The sequence below is a fragment of the Vespa mandarinia genome, chromosome 1 (genome assembly GCF_050613455.1).
Source record: "Vespa mandarinia isolate Hongniang chromosome 1, ASM5061345v1, whole genome shotgun sequence".
NCBI lineage: Eukaryota > Metazoa > Arthropoda > Insecta > Hymenoptera > Vespidae > Vespa > Vespa mandarinia.
Window position 1 is genome coordinate 3,955,001 of NC_140810.1, and position 17,500 is coordinate 3,972,500.

Here is a 17,500-nt window from a genome sequence, read left to right on the forward strand (position 1 = left end):
AAAAATTCACATTCAAATTCTATGATTATCCAATGTATTATTTATATTTATAATGATCCCTTCTTGCGAAAGAAGTAGGTACATATTTTCCAATCGATCTTTCGATCTTTTACGAGAGAAATTCTAAGAAATGTTTCTTTCTTTTTTCTATTTTTTTTTTCTTTTTTTTTTTTTTCTTTTTTTTTTCGAAAATACTCCCTCCGTTCTCATTATCTTTATGTAAAATCACCACGAGAGATTCTTATTGTATTGGCACAATTTCGCGACTCGAACGAGTCTTTTACTACATGCCGGCAATGTACAAATATTTCCCATTTTTTTGAAAGCAGCTGCAGCAGGTGGCGCACAGGCCGTAATATACAATCGATGTCGCGAAGTGCGTATTATTTCATTTAGATTACATCTCGGCGATGCCAATTATAAACGATCGCGTGTTTACCCATACGCACGTGCTAGCAAGGTACCGAATTCAAATTAGGTGTACTTCGAACTCACCCTGATATACATATGAAGATGAGTATGGTAACATAAGTTACATATCTATGTATATATATAGATATATATATATATATATATATATATATATATATATATCGTAAAAAAGAATCATTCGTACGATCTACCATTTGATTATACGAAGTATAACTTATATAAAGAAAAGGCATACAGACACGTTTGTGTCTTTCGTCATTTTTCATGAATAAAGAAAAAAAAAAGAAAAAAAGTTTCTTCCTTTGATATAAATTAAAAGATACACACGCACGTACGCAAGGACAGAGAGACATATAAAACAAAAAAAAATGGATTTAAAGTCGAAATTATGTTACTTGTACTCGATGTACGTTTAAACGTTATAACATTTACATACAAAATGCCAAAATTAGTTCGATATTCTTATCGTCACGATTTTATCATAATTGTTACAATAGGGAAATATCGTAATAATCAAAATCGTTTATATATCAAACGTTGTAATCAGAATCAATAAAAATTATTTTATCTTGTTTTTAGAAACGATCTCTATTCGAGCACGTATATATATATATATATATATGCTTATATATAATAATTGTATAAAATATATACAAAGTTGAATGGAAAATAATGAATTATTCAAATTCGTTTCGAAGAAAACAAAAAGGCACAATGGTCAAGATAAATACGAATGAAACAATATAATGCGAAAAAGAAGAAATAGAAGCATAGAGAGAAAGAGAGAAAGAAAAGGTTCACATCCTGACTATGAGTTAACGCACGATACTATTTTGTCCGGTGATTTGCAAGATGTATGCACTTGAAAGAGAGAAACGTTCACAGTCTGTCAGAGATTTTCCGGGAGCGAATAAATCTAATCTGAACGACGGGAGAATCGTGGAGGCGAAGTATAGAATGAGAAATGGAGACAAGCGAACGTTCGCGTAGGGGTGAGCGATAGGGGAAATTGGTGGATGGAAAAGGACGGGTGAAGACAAAGAGAGAGAAAGAGAGAGAGAGAGAGAGAGAGAGAGAGAGAGAGAGAGAGAGAGAGAAACAACGAGGAGGTCGATGTCGTCGATTCAAGAGATAAAACGAGAATAAGACCGAGAGAAGGTGAAAGTCTTTGTAAACTTACCCTTATGCGTTGTTGCGTGATAAGCGCGCGCGGGGGTAGGTGGCCCTGGGGTGGCGGGAGTGGCCGCGACATAACTACCTCCGCCACCCCCGGGAAATAACGAGTACAACCCGTAACGGCTCACACCTGCAACATTAATAATAATAATAATAATAATAATAATAATAATAATAATAATAATAATAATAGTAATAATTGTCCTCGTCATCCTTGTCGTTGTCGTTATCATCGTTGTCGTCGTTATCGTCGTCGTTATCAGTTTTAACTCGCACAAGACAGAATCATCTAATCAATTGAAAATATATTTTGCCACTATACGATATATGCGTTAATACGTGTATAAATAAATTTTGTTTTCTTCTTGCTTTTTTTTCTTTCTTTCTTTCTTTCTTTCTTTCTTTCTTTCTTTTTCTTTGTTTTTCTTTTTATTTTCATATATATATATATATATATATATATATATATATATATATATATATCATGCAGAAAAATGGAGATAATTCATCGGACAAACTTTTCCTATTGTAAATTATATTATGAACGAAAGAGTTGATAATTTTGTCGATTTTCGATATAACGATTATTAGATAGAATAACGTTTGATGTTGATTTTAATTAAAATTGAATGGTTTTATATAATCTATGTACACGTGGTGTGTCATGTAATTTGGTCCGTTGAAAAATCTTGTCTCACATAAGGGAAATTCTTCGAAGATTGATTACAAGTAGAATAGAATAAAAAGGATCGATATATTTTCGATTATGGATTAAAAGTTTTTTTTTTTTTTTTTTTTTTTTTTTTTTAATATCTCAATCGATATTCTGTTATCTGTATATTAATAAAAAAAATATAAATAAATAAACAAATAAAAAAAGAAAACAATATAAGTTTGTTACAGATCGATAAAAAAAATCAATGATTTATCCGAACGATCCTTTTCTTTCACTTTTAAATTGAACTTATCAATCCGCCTATTCCAAACACGGAAATCTTTTGCGCATGCTCTTTGTAAAACGTCGCAATATCCGGTGTATATTTTATCCTAATCACGTTTACACACGAGCAACAATGCAACGATATGACGTATGCAGGCACCATAGTAGAAATATTTCACGTTTAAGATTGGAATGACTTTAGAAGAAAGTACCGATAATATTGCCGGTCTAACGAAATGTATTGCCATTGGCTCAAGTTACAATACACTTTTACATTTACACTTACGTCAGGTACGTATCGCGTGAGACACGCGATTATAACGTATGATACATCGTAATATATATAAATGTGCTCAACGAGATTTTAATGCGGTTCCGCGAACGAGACATATTCGCGTAAACTCGTATATGTCTTCCATTTTCCACGTAAAACGATGTCTCGATTATCGTATATGTTATATAATTTTATGAAATTTGGTTATATTTTTATCAATCGTTTATAATTCGTTATAAAATATACTTTTCGTAAATTGCGATAAAGAGGAGATAAGAATTGTGAAATTAAAAAAAAAAAAAAAAAAAAACCCTGCCGAAACCCGGGATTGAACCGAGGACATTTAGATCTTCAGTCTAACGCTCTCCCAACTGAGCTATTTCGGCTACGTGTTATCGACTCCCATATAACCCTTATATGCTACAAGCGAATTTCAAAATGAATTTTCATAATTAAAAAACTTTTGTTTTATTTATGGAATGCTTTTATTCGTTATTAAAGAAAAGGAACGCGATAATACAACGATCGCATATTATGCATCGGTACTTAATTAAATACAATATCGCATACTCATAATTTTCATCTTGAAAAACAATTTTCCAATATCAACATCAACGTTTGTATTTTTGAATTTTGTAAAACAAATTTTCTGATCTTACGTCATTTATCTTGTACATTATTCAATTGTCTTTCTTTTTATCTTCTTTTTTCGTCATTTTAAATTACACGAATTAAAAAACTAATCGAATTTAAGAATAAGTGCCAATGGTGTGTACCTTGATTGTGCGCCGGTGCAGGGGTCGCAGCCAAGGGTGGTATTCCTTGTGACTGTTGATTTGGAACTTGATTGGGCTGCGCTGGTGCAAGAGGCCATAGGGTTGCTGTCCCGGCAGGGCCGGACGACTGCTGGGCCCTGCCACCCGCGTCACCCACGGGACGATCGCCCGTCCCGCCTTGGGCCACGGGAGGGACCAACATCGAACCACCCCCTCCCGAGGCTAGAAAACAAAAAAGAAAAACAGACATTAATAATTATTGCAATAATAATTGAACGATTTGTTCTCGACAGAGTATTGTTGAATTATTAATTACAAAAATCGATTAATTAATTAAAAGAGAAAGACGATGAACATTCGATGACGAACGTTTCTTTCCCTACTTGATTTCCTTCAACGTAATACGTAACAACGTGAAAGGAAAAGCGAGCAAGGGTCAAGGGTCAGATCGAGAAGGGATTATATTAGTTGTACCTGAGGGAAAAGGGTCGAACATCGACTTCGATTGCCAACGGCAAGGGTGAAAGTTACTAGACAAAGAAAGAGAAAAGGAAAGAGAAAGAGAGAGAGATGAAACAAGAGATAAATAGACGAATAGACCGTATACGATGCGAAGGTAGGAATAAGATGGAACGAGGAAAGAGAGAGAAAGAGAGATAGTGGTTCCAGAGATAGAAGAGTATAGAAACTGTGTATACATGTATACATATATGTATGTATGAGAGAATGAGAGAGAGAGAGAGAGAGAGAGAGAATAGGAGGCTTTCAATGAGCCGAAGAGAGCACGAACGCTCCATTTGGTGGTACACAGGGGGTTGAGAGAATGGCAGACGGGGTGAGGAGGGGTAGCAACAGGTCGGAAGGCATAATGTAGTCTCTTATATATACACGTAGACGTCACGACGTCACGATGTTCGACTCACTCTTCCTCCGACGGCCCCGAGCGATCTTTACCTATCCGCGAGCTACAACCTTCCTGTACCCTCCCTCTCTCTCTCTCTCTCTCTCCCTCTCTCTCTCTTTCATTAACTCGCTCTGTTTTCTCTTTCTCTAGCTAAATACGTATGTTCTACAACTTTGATATTCTCGCTTTACACAGTTACGACTACGCTCAATCTTCTCTCTCTCTCTCTCTCTCTCTCTCTCTCTCTCTCTCTCTCTCTCTCTCTCTCTCTCTCTCTTTTTGGCCGATGTCACAAGACATAGATGCTAGCAATTTCCTCAAGTATATTTTTTAATAAATCATCACCATTCGAATTTTCAAATAAATCAAATATTTTCTATTTTTCTAAAATATATTTGATCATAGCGTTGATTCAATTTGATTAACAGATTTAATTTAGTTGATGATCGTAGTAAACGTTTTTATAAAAATATTTTGCAAGCTAAGTTTATGGATAAAAGTGATTAAATGAACGTATCTATTAAAAATGTATGAAAAATTGATTGGACAATAATAACGTTAATAATTAATCATCAATTTTGTGATAAAACTAACGAGAATCGATGATGAAACGATCATCCAAATCGATCAACGAAAAATAAAATAAGATCACAACAATTTCGATGACCGAGGACGATCCAAAAGATCGCGTGCGAAGGCTCTCCGTGTTCCTTGCTCCGTGGATCCTGTATGTGTACGCGTGCTGGTAGTTGCGTATAATTCTACGTACGTATATAGGCCTAAGGTGGTGCTGTTGTCTTAAGTACACGGCATAACACCCGCCAATAAGCTGTCAATCGACGGGTAGGCAGGCATTTGTCAGAACGCGTGTATCGACGAGAAACGAGCCGGATAAATTATAATAATTAGATATTCCGCGATCTCGAACGAAGTCCTCTTTTTTTCACGGCTTTTCGCTTAATTCTCCGTACAAAATATAATGTACGTTCTTATATGATTATATAGACGTACATACGTACTACCTTTATAAGTTATGTAAAATATATATATATGCTTGTATTTATGCGTATATACGTACATATATATATATATATATATATATATATATATATATAATATTATAAAGGATGATAGATAATGATTATTACTATCCGAAATAACTGTATAATATAATAATTATAAAAAAAAAGGAAGTCTCATTTGAAATTTTTTCCTTAGAATAATTATTAGAATTATATTAAATACAATGTAATATCAAACATATTCGACTTTAGCTTTAAGTTAATATATTTTAATCTATTAGTTAACCATGGAAAAATAACGAAAAATTCCCTTCAAGTTTTAAATAGTGACCCATCGTATCATTCTCGTTACATCGAATTTTTTTTTTTTTTTTCTTTTTTTCCCCAAACGTATTCAGGATAGAAGCTTTACGTATCCACGTTGCCGGGCTCTATTTTCGGAGATATTGAAATATTTATACGCGACCCAGAGAACGTTCCTTCGAAAAAAGTACCGGCTTAGTGAGGATTCGATTTTAGATAACGATATTATTATATTTACGTGGAATTAAACCAAATATATTTCCTGTACGAATTTCATCCATTCGACAAAGTTGGATGTATATAACGAAGAAGAAGAAGAAGAAGAAGAAGAAGAAGAAGAAAAAAAAAGAAAAGAAAAGAAAAACGAAAGAAAGAAAGTAGAAAAGAAAAACAGTTCTCATTTAAAAAGATCGTACAATTCGATCGTACTGTTTAAGAGTATTTAATTTATTATCCATCTTGATTTCGACCGATCATTTGTTATTCTTCTCACGGCAGCGTACGAAAAGAGATATAAGAAACAGGAAGAAAGGAAGAAAGAAAGAAAGAAAGGAGAGAGAGAGAGAGAGAGAGAGAGAGAGAATGAGAGAGAGAGAAAGAGAAAGAGAGAGGTAAGAAAAGTTGGAGGCGTCGAGTTTTTAGGGACACCTGTTCACCATTTTCCAGGCTTAAAAAGAGGCCAGGCCACATCGTCAAGTAGTCACGCTTCGTAGGGCCCCTTCGCATCCTACCGACCTGAAAACCTGTTCCTACTATCCCTTTGCCCCTCTCTCTCTTTCTCACCCTCCTCTGTCCCTTGTCCAAGTACGGCTACCCTGCCACCGGCAAAAGCAATGGAAATTAAAAATTAGGACCTCGTCCGAACCTCTGCTCTCTTTTCCGTTATATATTCCGAAATTAACCAGAATCCTAACTATGCTAATAACAAAATACCATCCGGTTTATTGTCATAATAATTATATATATATATATATTATTATTATTATTATTATTACTACTACTACTATTACCATGATCCTTGAAAATTTGAGATCTATTTCAAATACAACTGAGATTACATAATGGGCGTATCGTAATACTTGAATAATAAAATAATTAAAGGAAATCATTTTACAAAGTAACATTTTAATATAATAAATATTTCATTCGTCGACTTGCCATTTAGAAAAATCAAAGAAAAATGTATTGAAACTCGACGCGTGTTGGAAAACTCGACTCGACACGACTCGATTCAATTCAATTCAATTCAATTCAAAACTCTACTCGACTCGACTCGACTCGACTCGTCGTCTCTTCTCTCGTAGGATGTAAAAGTCGTAGGTGTAACTCGCGACATTCTCGCTCGCGCGCTCACGCGTGCATTACGCGTTCGCTCACCGTTCTCTGCCGGTGCGGCGTGTGTTTTCTTTGCGGTCTGACTGGCCGCGACGCTTACGTACGCATGTATAGAAACCATATATATATATATATATATATATGTGTATATATATATGTGTGTGTGTGTGTGTGTGTGTGTGTGTGTGTATATGAACGTATCTCCTCTATGGCGTAGCAGAGATGTACGCACGCGCGCGCACGTGTACGTCGGACGCAACAATTTATGTAGACGCAAACGTGAATGGCGTAGTAAATTCAAGTACATAAGGGTGCGGCCGGAATACGGGAAAGAGAAAGAGAATGAGCGAGAGAGTAAGGGAGAAAGAGGGAGAAAGGGAGAGCGAGAGAGAGAGAGAGAGAGAGAGAGAGAGAGAGAGAGAGAGAGTGAGAGGGAGAGCCGACGCGTAGAAGATAGGGGAAAGCGTAAAGAGAGGGATAGTGAGGTGGTAAAGGGGGTGAAGGTAAAGGGGAGTTGAGAAGATAGAGCAAAGCCGAGTAAGTGGGAGAGAATCTCGGTTATCTGCGGCGAATTCGTGGCTTTTTGCGTTCTTCTCTCTTTTTCTCTATTCCTTTTTCACTCTTTCCTCTTTTCTTTCTCTCTCTCTCTCTCTCTCTCTCTCTCTCTCTTACTCTCTCTCTTTTTTCTTCCTTTTTTTCTTTACCGTATACCTCTCTAGGACGCACGGTAGCGTTTTAAGCGAAATTATACAACATCCTATGTATATCCTGTACATGCCTATGTGTATACATATGTATGCATGTATGTATGTATGTATGTATGTATGTATGTATAACGTTAATCCCAAAGATACTTTTCCCAGCTGCACGAAATGTATCTAGTTTTTGGCGAGCTTCGAGATTACGATAGGTGGGAAGAGTCAGAAAGAAAGAGAGAGAGAGAGAGAGAGAGAGAGAGAGAAAGAAAGAGAGAGAGAGAGAGAGAGAGAGAGAGAGAGAGAGAGAAAGAAAGAGAGAGAAAGAAGAAGAAGAAGAATGGGTGATATTCCTAAAACGTTTATCTGTACTATCCACGTGAATATTAATGTCCTTGTATTATTACATGGGTATTATAGGAGCTTGCAAGGTCAAATAAATCTTTAAGAGAATGTAAATAAAGTTTTGGAGTTCAATTGGTTATGAAGAAAAAAGATTTGCCTTATTTGTTTTAAACTTCATTCGAATAATTTTGTTAAAGTATCATCTGATCAAGGATTATATCATTGAGATAAATCTACTCTTAATCACAAATATATTATAGACATTAGATCCGATATTCTTATTATTCTTTATGTTTTCCAATGATCGGAGAGAAGAGGAGAAAGAAAGAAAGAAAGAAAGAAAGAAAGAAAGAAAGAAAGAAAAAGAAAGTAAAGAAAAGAAATAAGACCAAGATCAAGAGAAGAAGCGGGATCTAACAATAAGAAAGAAATTTCGCAAGGTATGGTAGATTCTTCGTGAAAGAGAAATGCATATTAAGTTCTCGACACAACAATGGCCTCGCTTAGACAGTAGCCTTTTCCTCCTCTTGAAGAACACAGCGGCAGAATCAGCAGCATCACTACCTACGACTACTACCACTATTACTACTACTACTACTACACTACTACTCTACTATTGCTACCACCACCAACAGTAGTCTCTTGAACGGCTTCTCCTACTTCTTGCAAGGACCACCAGACTACTCTTTTCTCCTCCTCCTCCTCCTCCTCCTCCTCCCCCTTTTCTTCTTCTACTTCATCTTCATCTTCATCTTCATCTTCTTCTTCTTCTTCTTCTTCTCCTTTGGATCACACACCGTGATACTCTCGTATATGTGTATGTATATATGTATGTATGTATGTATGTATGTATGTATGTATGTATGTATGTGTGTGCGAATGTATTCGTGCGTACGTAGTTCGTGTTGGACGTGTAAAAAGAAGAAGAAAAAAAAAGAAAAGAAAGACGAGAGAAAAAAAAAGAAAAGAAACAAAAAAGAAAAGTAGTAAGAAAGAGAAGAGGAAGAGAAGTGTAGAGGTGGTCGAGACTACGGTGGACGGTTCCGACACGCGCCTTCCTTCTTTGCTCTGCTCCTCCTCACTTCCCTCCCACTCTTTGAGTTCTCTCGCTCTTCTCCGCCTTCCTGGCGTCGTCGTCGCCGGCGGCGCCGCGAGAGTACGCGTTTTCCAATATAAACACTAGCCACCCACGAAACATCGTGATATTCGGTCTCCTCTCTTAATTCTATCACGTCCGATCTTTCCTCTTTATCATTCTCTCTCTCTCTCTCTCTCTCTCTCTCTCTCTCTCTCTCTCTCTTTCTCTCTTTCTCTCTTGTTCTCTCTCGCTCTCGCTCCCTTTTTCTCTTTTTAATACTCACCTCAACTCGCGAAATTCGAATTTAATTGTTAATAAATTAAAGCCTCTTTAACCATACATTACCTAAATCATTATTTTATCAGTTATAATTTATATACCGTCGATTCGATAATTTATTTAAAGGACAATGATAATAACGATGACGCAATTATTATAATTTATTATAGAAGAAACAAATAAGTAATTGTTTCTGGTATAGAATAATTATAATCAATTGTTCATTCGTCTAACTATCTATATCTTGTGATATTTTTTACTTGAATGAAATATATTTAATTTTTTATAATAACAATATACCTAATCATAAATAAATTCTTCATTAACAATTAACATAGATAAATGTTGAGTGTAACGTTGTACGAAAATCGATGATACAATTTTCAATTCAACTCGTCGAACAGAAAATCTGAAGAGGTCTTTTCGAACTACCACATTTCGCATTTGAAATGAGCTATCGAGTGTCATTCGAAATTCTTTAGCTCTTCGGGGTTGCTTTTAAAAAGCCATTATTTTATTTTTTTTTTTTTTCTTTCTTTTTCTTTTTTTTTTTTTCTTTTTTACATCGATATCATATAGTTATATAATAAGTAAAGATCTATGATATTTCTAAATAATAATATATAATTTATATCTATGTAAATATATAAAATATTTCGTTCATCAACGAGCATGAACGAACCATAAATGTAAATCAAAGTCTCGATCGTAGTTAGAATAAAAGAGAGTCGACGTTTTTACATGAAACTTTTTCACTTTTATATACTTCGACGATACATACAACGTTTAACCTCTTTTCCCAGACATCTCCTCTCCTCCCACAAAACCCGAATACAGCGCCGACACCCTTTGAACTTTCATGATACAACGGTGAACCGGATTTCGTTGATCGTTTCAAAGACTCCCGACGGTAGAACGGCTCGACCATTTTCGCGTGTAATTAATCGCGAATGAACGAACATAAACCGTGTCTCGTCGTGGCATTCGAAATCTCAAAAAAAAAAAAAAAAAATATATATATATATATATATATATATATATATAAAAGAAGAAAGAAAAAGAAATAAAAGAAAAGAAAATGAAACGAAACAAAATAAAAAGGAAGAAGAAAAAATTGTTTTTATGCTTTATCACTGCTCTTTAAACAAATCTTTAGACAAATCATGTTTCGGACATCAAAAGACTCACACGAAATGACTTATACAAGTGATTATGAATTCGCGACTATTTAAAATAACAATTGTATATACAGAACGTGATAAAAGTTTCTAGATGATTTTAAATATCAATTACTTTTTCCCATATTCCTTACTCCAGATTGTAAAAGTACAACTCTATAGCTTGTAAAATTACGAGCTTAACTAAAAGCTTAAAATATCTCGAAAGTGAGAGAGAGAGAGAGAGAGAGAGAGAGAGAGAGAGAGAGAGAGAGTAATTTATTTTTGAAATGATTCAGAAACTTTCTCGATCCATTTAAGAACTTTTGATGGCAACCCTCTACTTATCTACATATTAATAATCCGTTCGACAGTTTCGTACAATGAATCAAAATATACCTGCTCGTCTTTAAAATTACAAATTCCTTTCTAATAACATTCGTAAATATGAAGTCTCAAAGTCTGGTTAAATTTTGAGTACAGTGTCAGGATTTACCTGCTGAAGGATTTAAATCCTCTAAAGAACGACCACCGAAGATTTATACGGCCGAAAGCGAATATATTTAAGAACACTGAAAGATCGTTCGCGCCTCCTAAAATAACGAACGTAACCCAGTTTCAACGATAAAATTATTATCAGACTCATACGATTCTAAACGCGAAACGGTTAGTCGAAATTGATGATGGTGGTAGTAGAGAGAGAGAGAGACAGAGAAAGAGAAAGAGAAAGAGAGAGAGAGAGAGAGAGAGAGAGAGAGAGAGAGAGATACGGATTAATGTCACTAATGCCGGCTCTATGAATGAATAATGTGATTCAGGGAGTTGGTACACCTCTCTCTTCTAAAGATGAGAACGAAATCGTTCGGTGAGTTTCAACGAAAAGCGATTTCATTTCCCTAGATATAAGCGTGAGCGAGCTAAAAGCTTCGTCTACGAGAATTAATCTAGAGTTCCTTTCATCGTGAACATTTTCACGATAGAAAAGTTCCACACAAAAGGTATCGTTCCTGATGTTCGATCGAGTCATAGAGCTTGAACGATCATTGATGTCTCACGATATCGTCTATCTATTTGACATTGGTCAAGAATTGACGTGAAATTGACGAGAAAAAGAAAAAGAAAGAGAAAGAAACGAAAGAGAGAGTGAGAGAGACAGAGAGAAAATAAAATATATCTACATAGGTACAACGTGACTATGTTTATTCGTACTAAAAATGATATAAATCTAAATTAAAAAATACTACTGTGATTAGAATTATCAATTGTTTTATAAAGTATAACAAAAAAACAAGAAAAAAAAAAAAAAATATATATATATATATACATATACATACATGACAGTTGTGCATAGATGTATCACAAATTATCCAATTACTATCGATTTCATCAAAAGTAATGGCCGAAGCCGAGGAAAAACGGAAAAACGAGCGTCAGTTACTGGGTTTCCTAACGAGTTGAATTACAAAGAAATTAAAAATATTGCGTTCGACCATTGATAATGCCAACATGGGATAAATACATATGTACATGTATATGCATGAGTACGTATATTCATACGTACGTACTTAAGTGTACTCGTAAATGCATACGAAGAGGTTCAGCGAAGCCATGCAACGCGTTCAAAGCGTGCATCGGACTGTTCGTTTCGCGGTAATATTTCAGGAACATAATATCGCGCGCCTGCCCGTAGTCATGGAAGGTGGTAGTGATGGTGACGGTGGTAGTGATGGTGACGGTGGTAGAGCTTGGCTGGTATAATAAGAGTGTGTGTATGTGTGTGTGTGTGTGTTACGGGGGTTTTCAGAGAAGGGAGAGCTTGAGTTTTCAGAGGGGTGGATCATTCGAGTGGTGGGAGAGAGAGAGAGAGAGAGAGAGAAGAGGGGTGGCACCCTCACATGCCCGTGCTTTCTCTCTCTCTCTCTCTCTCTCTCTCTTTCTCTTTCTCTCTTTCTCTCTATCTCTCTCTCTTTCTCTCTCTTACTCACTCGAACCGGGTAGAACTGGGTGGAAATGACAGCCAGTTTGGCTATCCCCACTCCTAGGGGCCACACGCAAACCCCGAGCTACCCTGTGGGCCGGCTCCGTATATCGACCCATTTGCCGCGACACACCGAGCGTGTGCGACCTCTGACACGCGTACATGCGAGTGTGCGTGCGTGCACGCGCGAGCCGAGATACGTAGAAGAGAGAAAGAGAGAGAGAGAGAGAGAGAGAGAGAGAGAGAGAGAGAGAGAGAGAGAGAGAGAGAGAGAGAAAGAGAGAGACAAAAAGATCAGATCAACTTAGTTTTTTTATGATATATAAAATATCCTATGAAGTAGAACGATGTCAATTTTTTTTTTGTTTTGTTTTCTCAGGTATTATGTGTTTAGGCCTTATGTTCGCATTTATATATATATATATATATATTTTTTTTTTTTTATATAAATTTTTCTTTTCTTTTTGTCGTTGTTGTTGTTGTTGTTGATGATGTTGATGATGTTGACCTACCAGGCACCTCGCTTTGTATTTTTTATTTTAAATAACATGACAGATAACAGAAATAACAGATATATGTACGTACTTATGTACTTAGGTATGGTGATATCGAAAGATAAACGTGAAATACTTTAAAGTTCTTATCAGTTTTCTTTTCATTGAAAATAATGCGATCGCTAATATATTATTCTATATACGATATTAATTTGATAATATTTAAAACTATGAGATTAATAAAATAAGATTATACAAAATCAAAATTTATTATTTCAATGAGATTATGAGACTAATTCAACGATGGATATTTATTCCAGAATCCGATCAAAATCGTGATAATAATCTCGTTTGTGCCCTGTTATGTCTGGATGAACAAGAAAAAAGAAATAGAAGAAGAAGAAAAAGAAAAAAGTAAAAGAGAAGAAAGTAAATAGTAGAGAAAGACGAAGAAAGAAACGAAGGAGAGCTTTTTTCCGAGTGGGTTCTCTGTTCCTCTTCTCTCTCTCTCTCTCTCTCTCTCTCTCTCTCTCTCTCTCTCTCTCATACACACATACACATTTTCTCTTTCTCTCTTTGTCCGCGAGCGCGTCTTCGAAGCTTTTTATCGCACGCGGTATGAATTTCTATCGGCGTCGCGCGACATGTCGGTAGTTCGAGCACGTGCACGTTTAACGTCGGACAAAGAAGGAGAAAGAAAGAGAGAGAGAGAGAGAGAGAGAGAAAGACAAAAAAAATGAGATTCTACAACGTAGCACGAAACTGATGCTGTGGGACCCTATATCTTTGCTCGACTTAAGATCACGTACTTGCATACATTTTTCATTATAATTGTAAGATGAAAAAAAAAAAAAAAACTAATTATAACGCCTACGCGTGTATCTACATTCTCAATTCATTTTCGATTAAGTTTATCAATTAAATATTATCATTATAAACTATAATAAATTAAAATCATTTGTTATGTGCCATTTGTTATATAAACAACAATTGTTATGTACCATTAATGCACCTATTGTACACAGGCGCATAAATGGATATTCATATGTATGTGTGTATAGTAGACAGAGAAAAAGGGAAAGGGAGGGGGGAGAAGATGATGGAGGTAAGAGAAGAATGAGGAGTAACAGCAACCCCATCAAAACGACTCATGTTACTTGGCCCAACGACGAATTCTCGGAAAACCGGATTGGAACTGTTCGAATAAATCGAGAACTGCGTCTCCCTAACATCCTCCCCCATCGTCCCATCCTTCCCCTTAACCATCTGAAATTATTTTCCCTTGTTCGTAAAAGTAAAGGTCGAAGAATCGAGATAAGGCTGAGCTTCGAGACAATAATTCGAAGGGTAATCCGATAATAACGCGATTAGATACTCATAGAGTTTCCCTTTAAAAATTTATTCTCGATCTTTTGGTCAGTCTTATTCCTTGTCATTTTTTTTTTCTAATCCCTTAATTTCAAATCAGTCTCTACTCGACGGAGGTTATTACGGAAAAAAGAACAAAAAAAAAAAAAAAAAAAAGAAGAGAGAACCATTAAATTCGTTAAAACATTATCAGAGAACATTAGAAAATATCTTTAGGACGGAATCGTATGATAGCGATTGTGCGAATTAAATAAATATATATTGTGTGATGGTGATTGTGAAAAAAAGGAAAAGAAAGAAAAGAGAGAGAGAGAGAGAAAGAGAGAGAGAGAGAAAAAAAAAGGAAAAAACAAAAACAGAATAAACTACAAATCTATATTCAAAAACGCATTCAAAGTGCATAGGAAGAGGAAATTGGTTGTTTTCGTATAATAAAAAGACGAAAGGGAAAAAAAAAAAAAGAAAAAAAAAAAGAAAAAAAAAGAAAAAACCATGAAAAAGAAAAAAATAAAATAAAATAAAATAAAATAAAATAAAATAAAATAAAATAAAATAAATAAAAAGTTAAGTGGGATAAAGTTTTAACGACGTTTGAACGTTAGAAAAGTAAGGTTCGCAAAGTTAACCTATCAACTGCTTGCTGTTGGTGCCAGTGTGCTGGTGCTTACTACTGGCCCGCAAAATTCGCTTTCATTATCGAGGAAGTTACAAACAACGCGAGCGTTAAACAGTTCTACGGTCGAACGATATTATCGTGACACGATGGCAGTAGCGGTGCAGCTTTTGAAATATAATTGGCGATCGGGACTCGCTTGTTATTCGAACGTGTAACTTCCCCCATTTCCTACTTCTTCGCTCTTTCGTTACGGAATCGAACGCAAGGGCTTTATAGAATGTGCCCACATATATACACACACACACACACACACGCGCGCATTCACAAAAGTGCATACATATGTACTAAGTGCATACATACGTGGATACGTATTTATACAGATACACGCGCGTACACACACACACACACACACAACATAGAATATGGGCGATTTTAATCGAAATTGCCAACGGCTCGAACGACAACGTCAACCCGATTTCTGTTGCAGCGTTTCGTGCCCGGGCATATTTTGCTAATATTCCCCGAAAACGAGTTTAAACGGGACGCTTTTTGTCCCGGAAAATAATTAGGTTACATTGAATCGAAGAGATTTTTCAAACCAAACGAAAAAACGTACGTCCATTCACCTTTGTACAGCTTCCATAACAGGATCCTAACGATAACAGGAAATAAGTAAGTACTTACTTATTTACTCGTACTTATATACATATGTATAACACTTTCAATATAAAGCAAGTATTATTGCTATTATTATTTTTTGTTTTTTTCTTTTTTCTTTTCTTTTCTTCTTTTTCTTTTTTTTTTTTTTTTTTTTTTTTTTAATTTAATTTCTTCCCTTCCAACAAATCCTTCCTTATTTTTATTTATTCTTATCGAATAACTGGACCCTTTTTTATTTTATCCATTTTAAAAGAACAAAAGAAAAAAAAAGAAGCTCGCGAAAATAACGAGAAAGCCAGCGACTGAATTAAATTTATATAATACGACCAATAAATATTTGAATAGACGGATTAAAGTGATCGTGTTACACAATATTATATCGAAACGTTCTCTCGGAAACTTTGATTAAAAATTACAAGGAATTTTATGAACGAGCCAATAAATCCAAACGGAAAAGCTTAGAGTGTAATCATCGACATATACCTATTTCACGATAAGCTATCGATGAAATTCCAATTTCCGGATAAAATCCCGAAGAAAGATGACGTTTGTTCGTATAGACGAAAAAATTTAAAGATGAAAGAGAAAGGGAAGAAAAAAAGGTAAGTCTCGTTCGAACGGGCGAAAAATCGCACCGTTCGGTGATCGATTCGAGCCTTCTCTATTAATGCGATCCATCGTAGGGGGTGTAGTAGGCAATGACGGAGCCCGAGGACACGATGGCTCTCCTTCAGGGCCGTAGAGAATCTTTCGAAATTGGGGGCTTTGGATGCCGGGGCACGCTCGAGCTCCATTCGAGCTCCTGGCAACAGGACAAAGAGTTTGTGGGAGAGAGAGAGAGAAAGAGAGAGAAAGAGAGAGAAAGAGAGAGAGAGAGAGAGAGAGTGAGAGTGAGAGAAAGAGAGAGAGAAAAAGAGAGAAAACAGAGCTCGCTACTGCTACTGCTGCTACTGCTACTACTACTGCTGCTACTGCTACTGCTGCTACTGCTGCTGATGCTGATGCTGATGCTGCTGCTGCTGCTGCTGTTACTGCTGCTACTGGTGGTGCTGGTTGGATCGATGTTTGCCCCGCTGCTAGAATTTCTATTTCATAGAGGGACGGCCCTGTGTGTACCCATCTGCTATTCCCCTTAATTCGAACGATCGTTACACCCGCAACGCCGGGGTGCTTCGGCATACTCTGAGACCTCCAGAGACATCGTTTTCGAACGTTTGCACTAAATATTTTTCGCCTGAAATTGTTCAGCGGATATATCTCTGATAAAATCGAAACGTGTAATATAAAAAGGAAAATAATAAGTATGTAAAAAGTATTGAATTCTGTAATAAGTAATATTGAATTTTTATCATATAATACTATCGTATATATTATATACTATTTAATAATATAATATTATATTCGTCGATAAATAATCTCAGAATTTTTAATCAAAAAATATCGAAAATACGATGTTGTTTATTTCGATATAAAATATTACAAATTCCGTCATTTACTTTATGTTGTTTATTTCTATTGAGGGAAGAGAGAAAGTAGCGGGAAAGAGAGAGAGAGAGAGAGAGGGTTGATTGTCACGTTGCAAAATTTAAATTGGTCCGGATTTTGTGAAAAAAGCAGTATTAATAAGTGACATAGAGAAATGATGGGTGGAAAAAAAGAAAAAGAAAA

The 17,500-nt window shown here is 35.7% G+C and overlaps 1 protein-coding gene and 1 non-coding gene across 13 annotated transcripts in view; both read right to left on the reverse strand.

Moving 5' to 3' along the window:
* wge (BAH domain and coiled-coil containing protein winged eye) overlaps positions 1-17,500 on the reverse strand; it is a 110,322-nt gene that overhangs the window by 29,603 nt on the left and 63,219 nt on the right. For all 12 annotated transcript variants that reach the window (XM_035873733.2, XM_035873732.2, XM_035873731.2 and 9 more), the window contains 2 exons: positions 3,599-3,820; positions 1,613-1,738 (listed from right to left, as the gene is read on the reverse strand). In XM_035873733.2, the coding sequence (XP_035729626.1) occupies positions 1,613-1,738; positions 3,599-3,800 (328 nt within the window). In that variant the 5' untranslated portion in view covers positions 3,801-3,820. The remainder of the gene's footprint in view (positions 1-1,612; positions 1,739-3,598; positions 3,821-17,500) is intronic.
* On the reverse strand, positions 3,136-3,208 carry TRNAF-GAA (transfer RNA phenylalanine (anticodon GAA)). Its single transcript has one exon. It is a non-coding gene; the product is annotated as a tRNA-Phe (tRNA).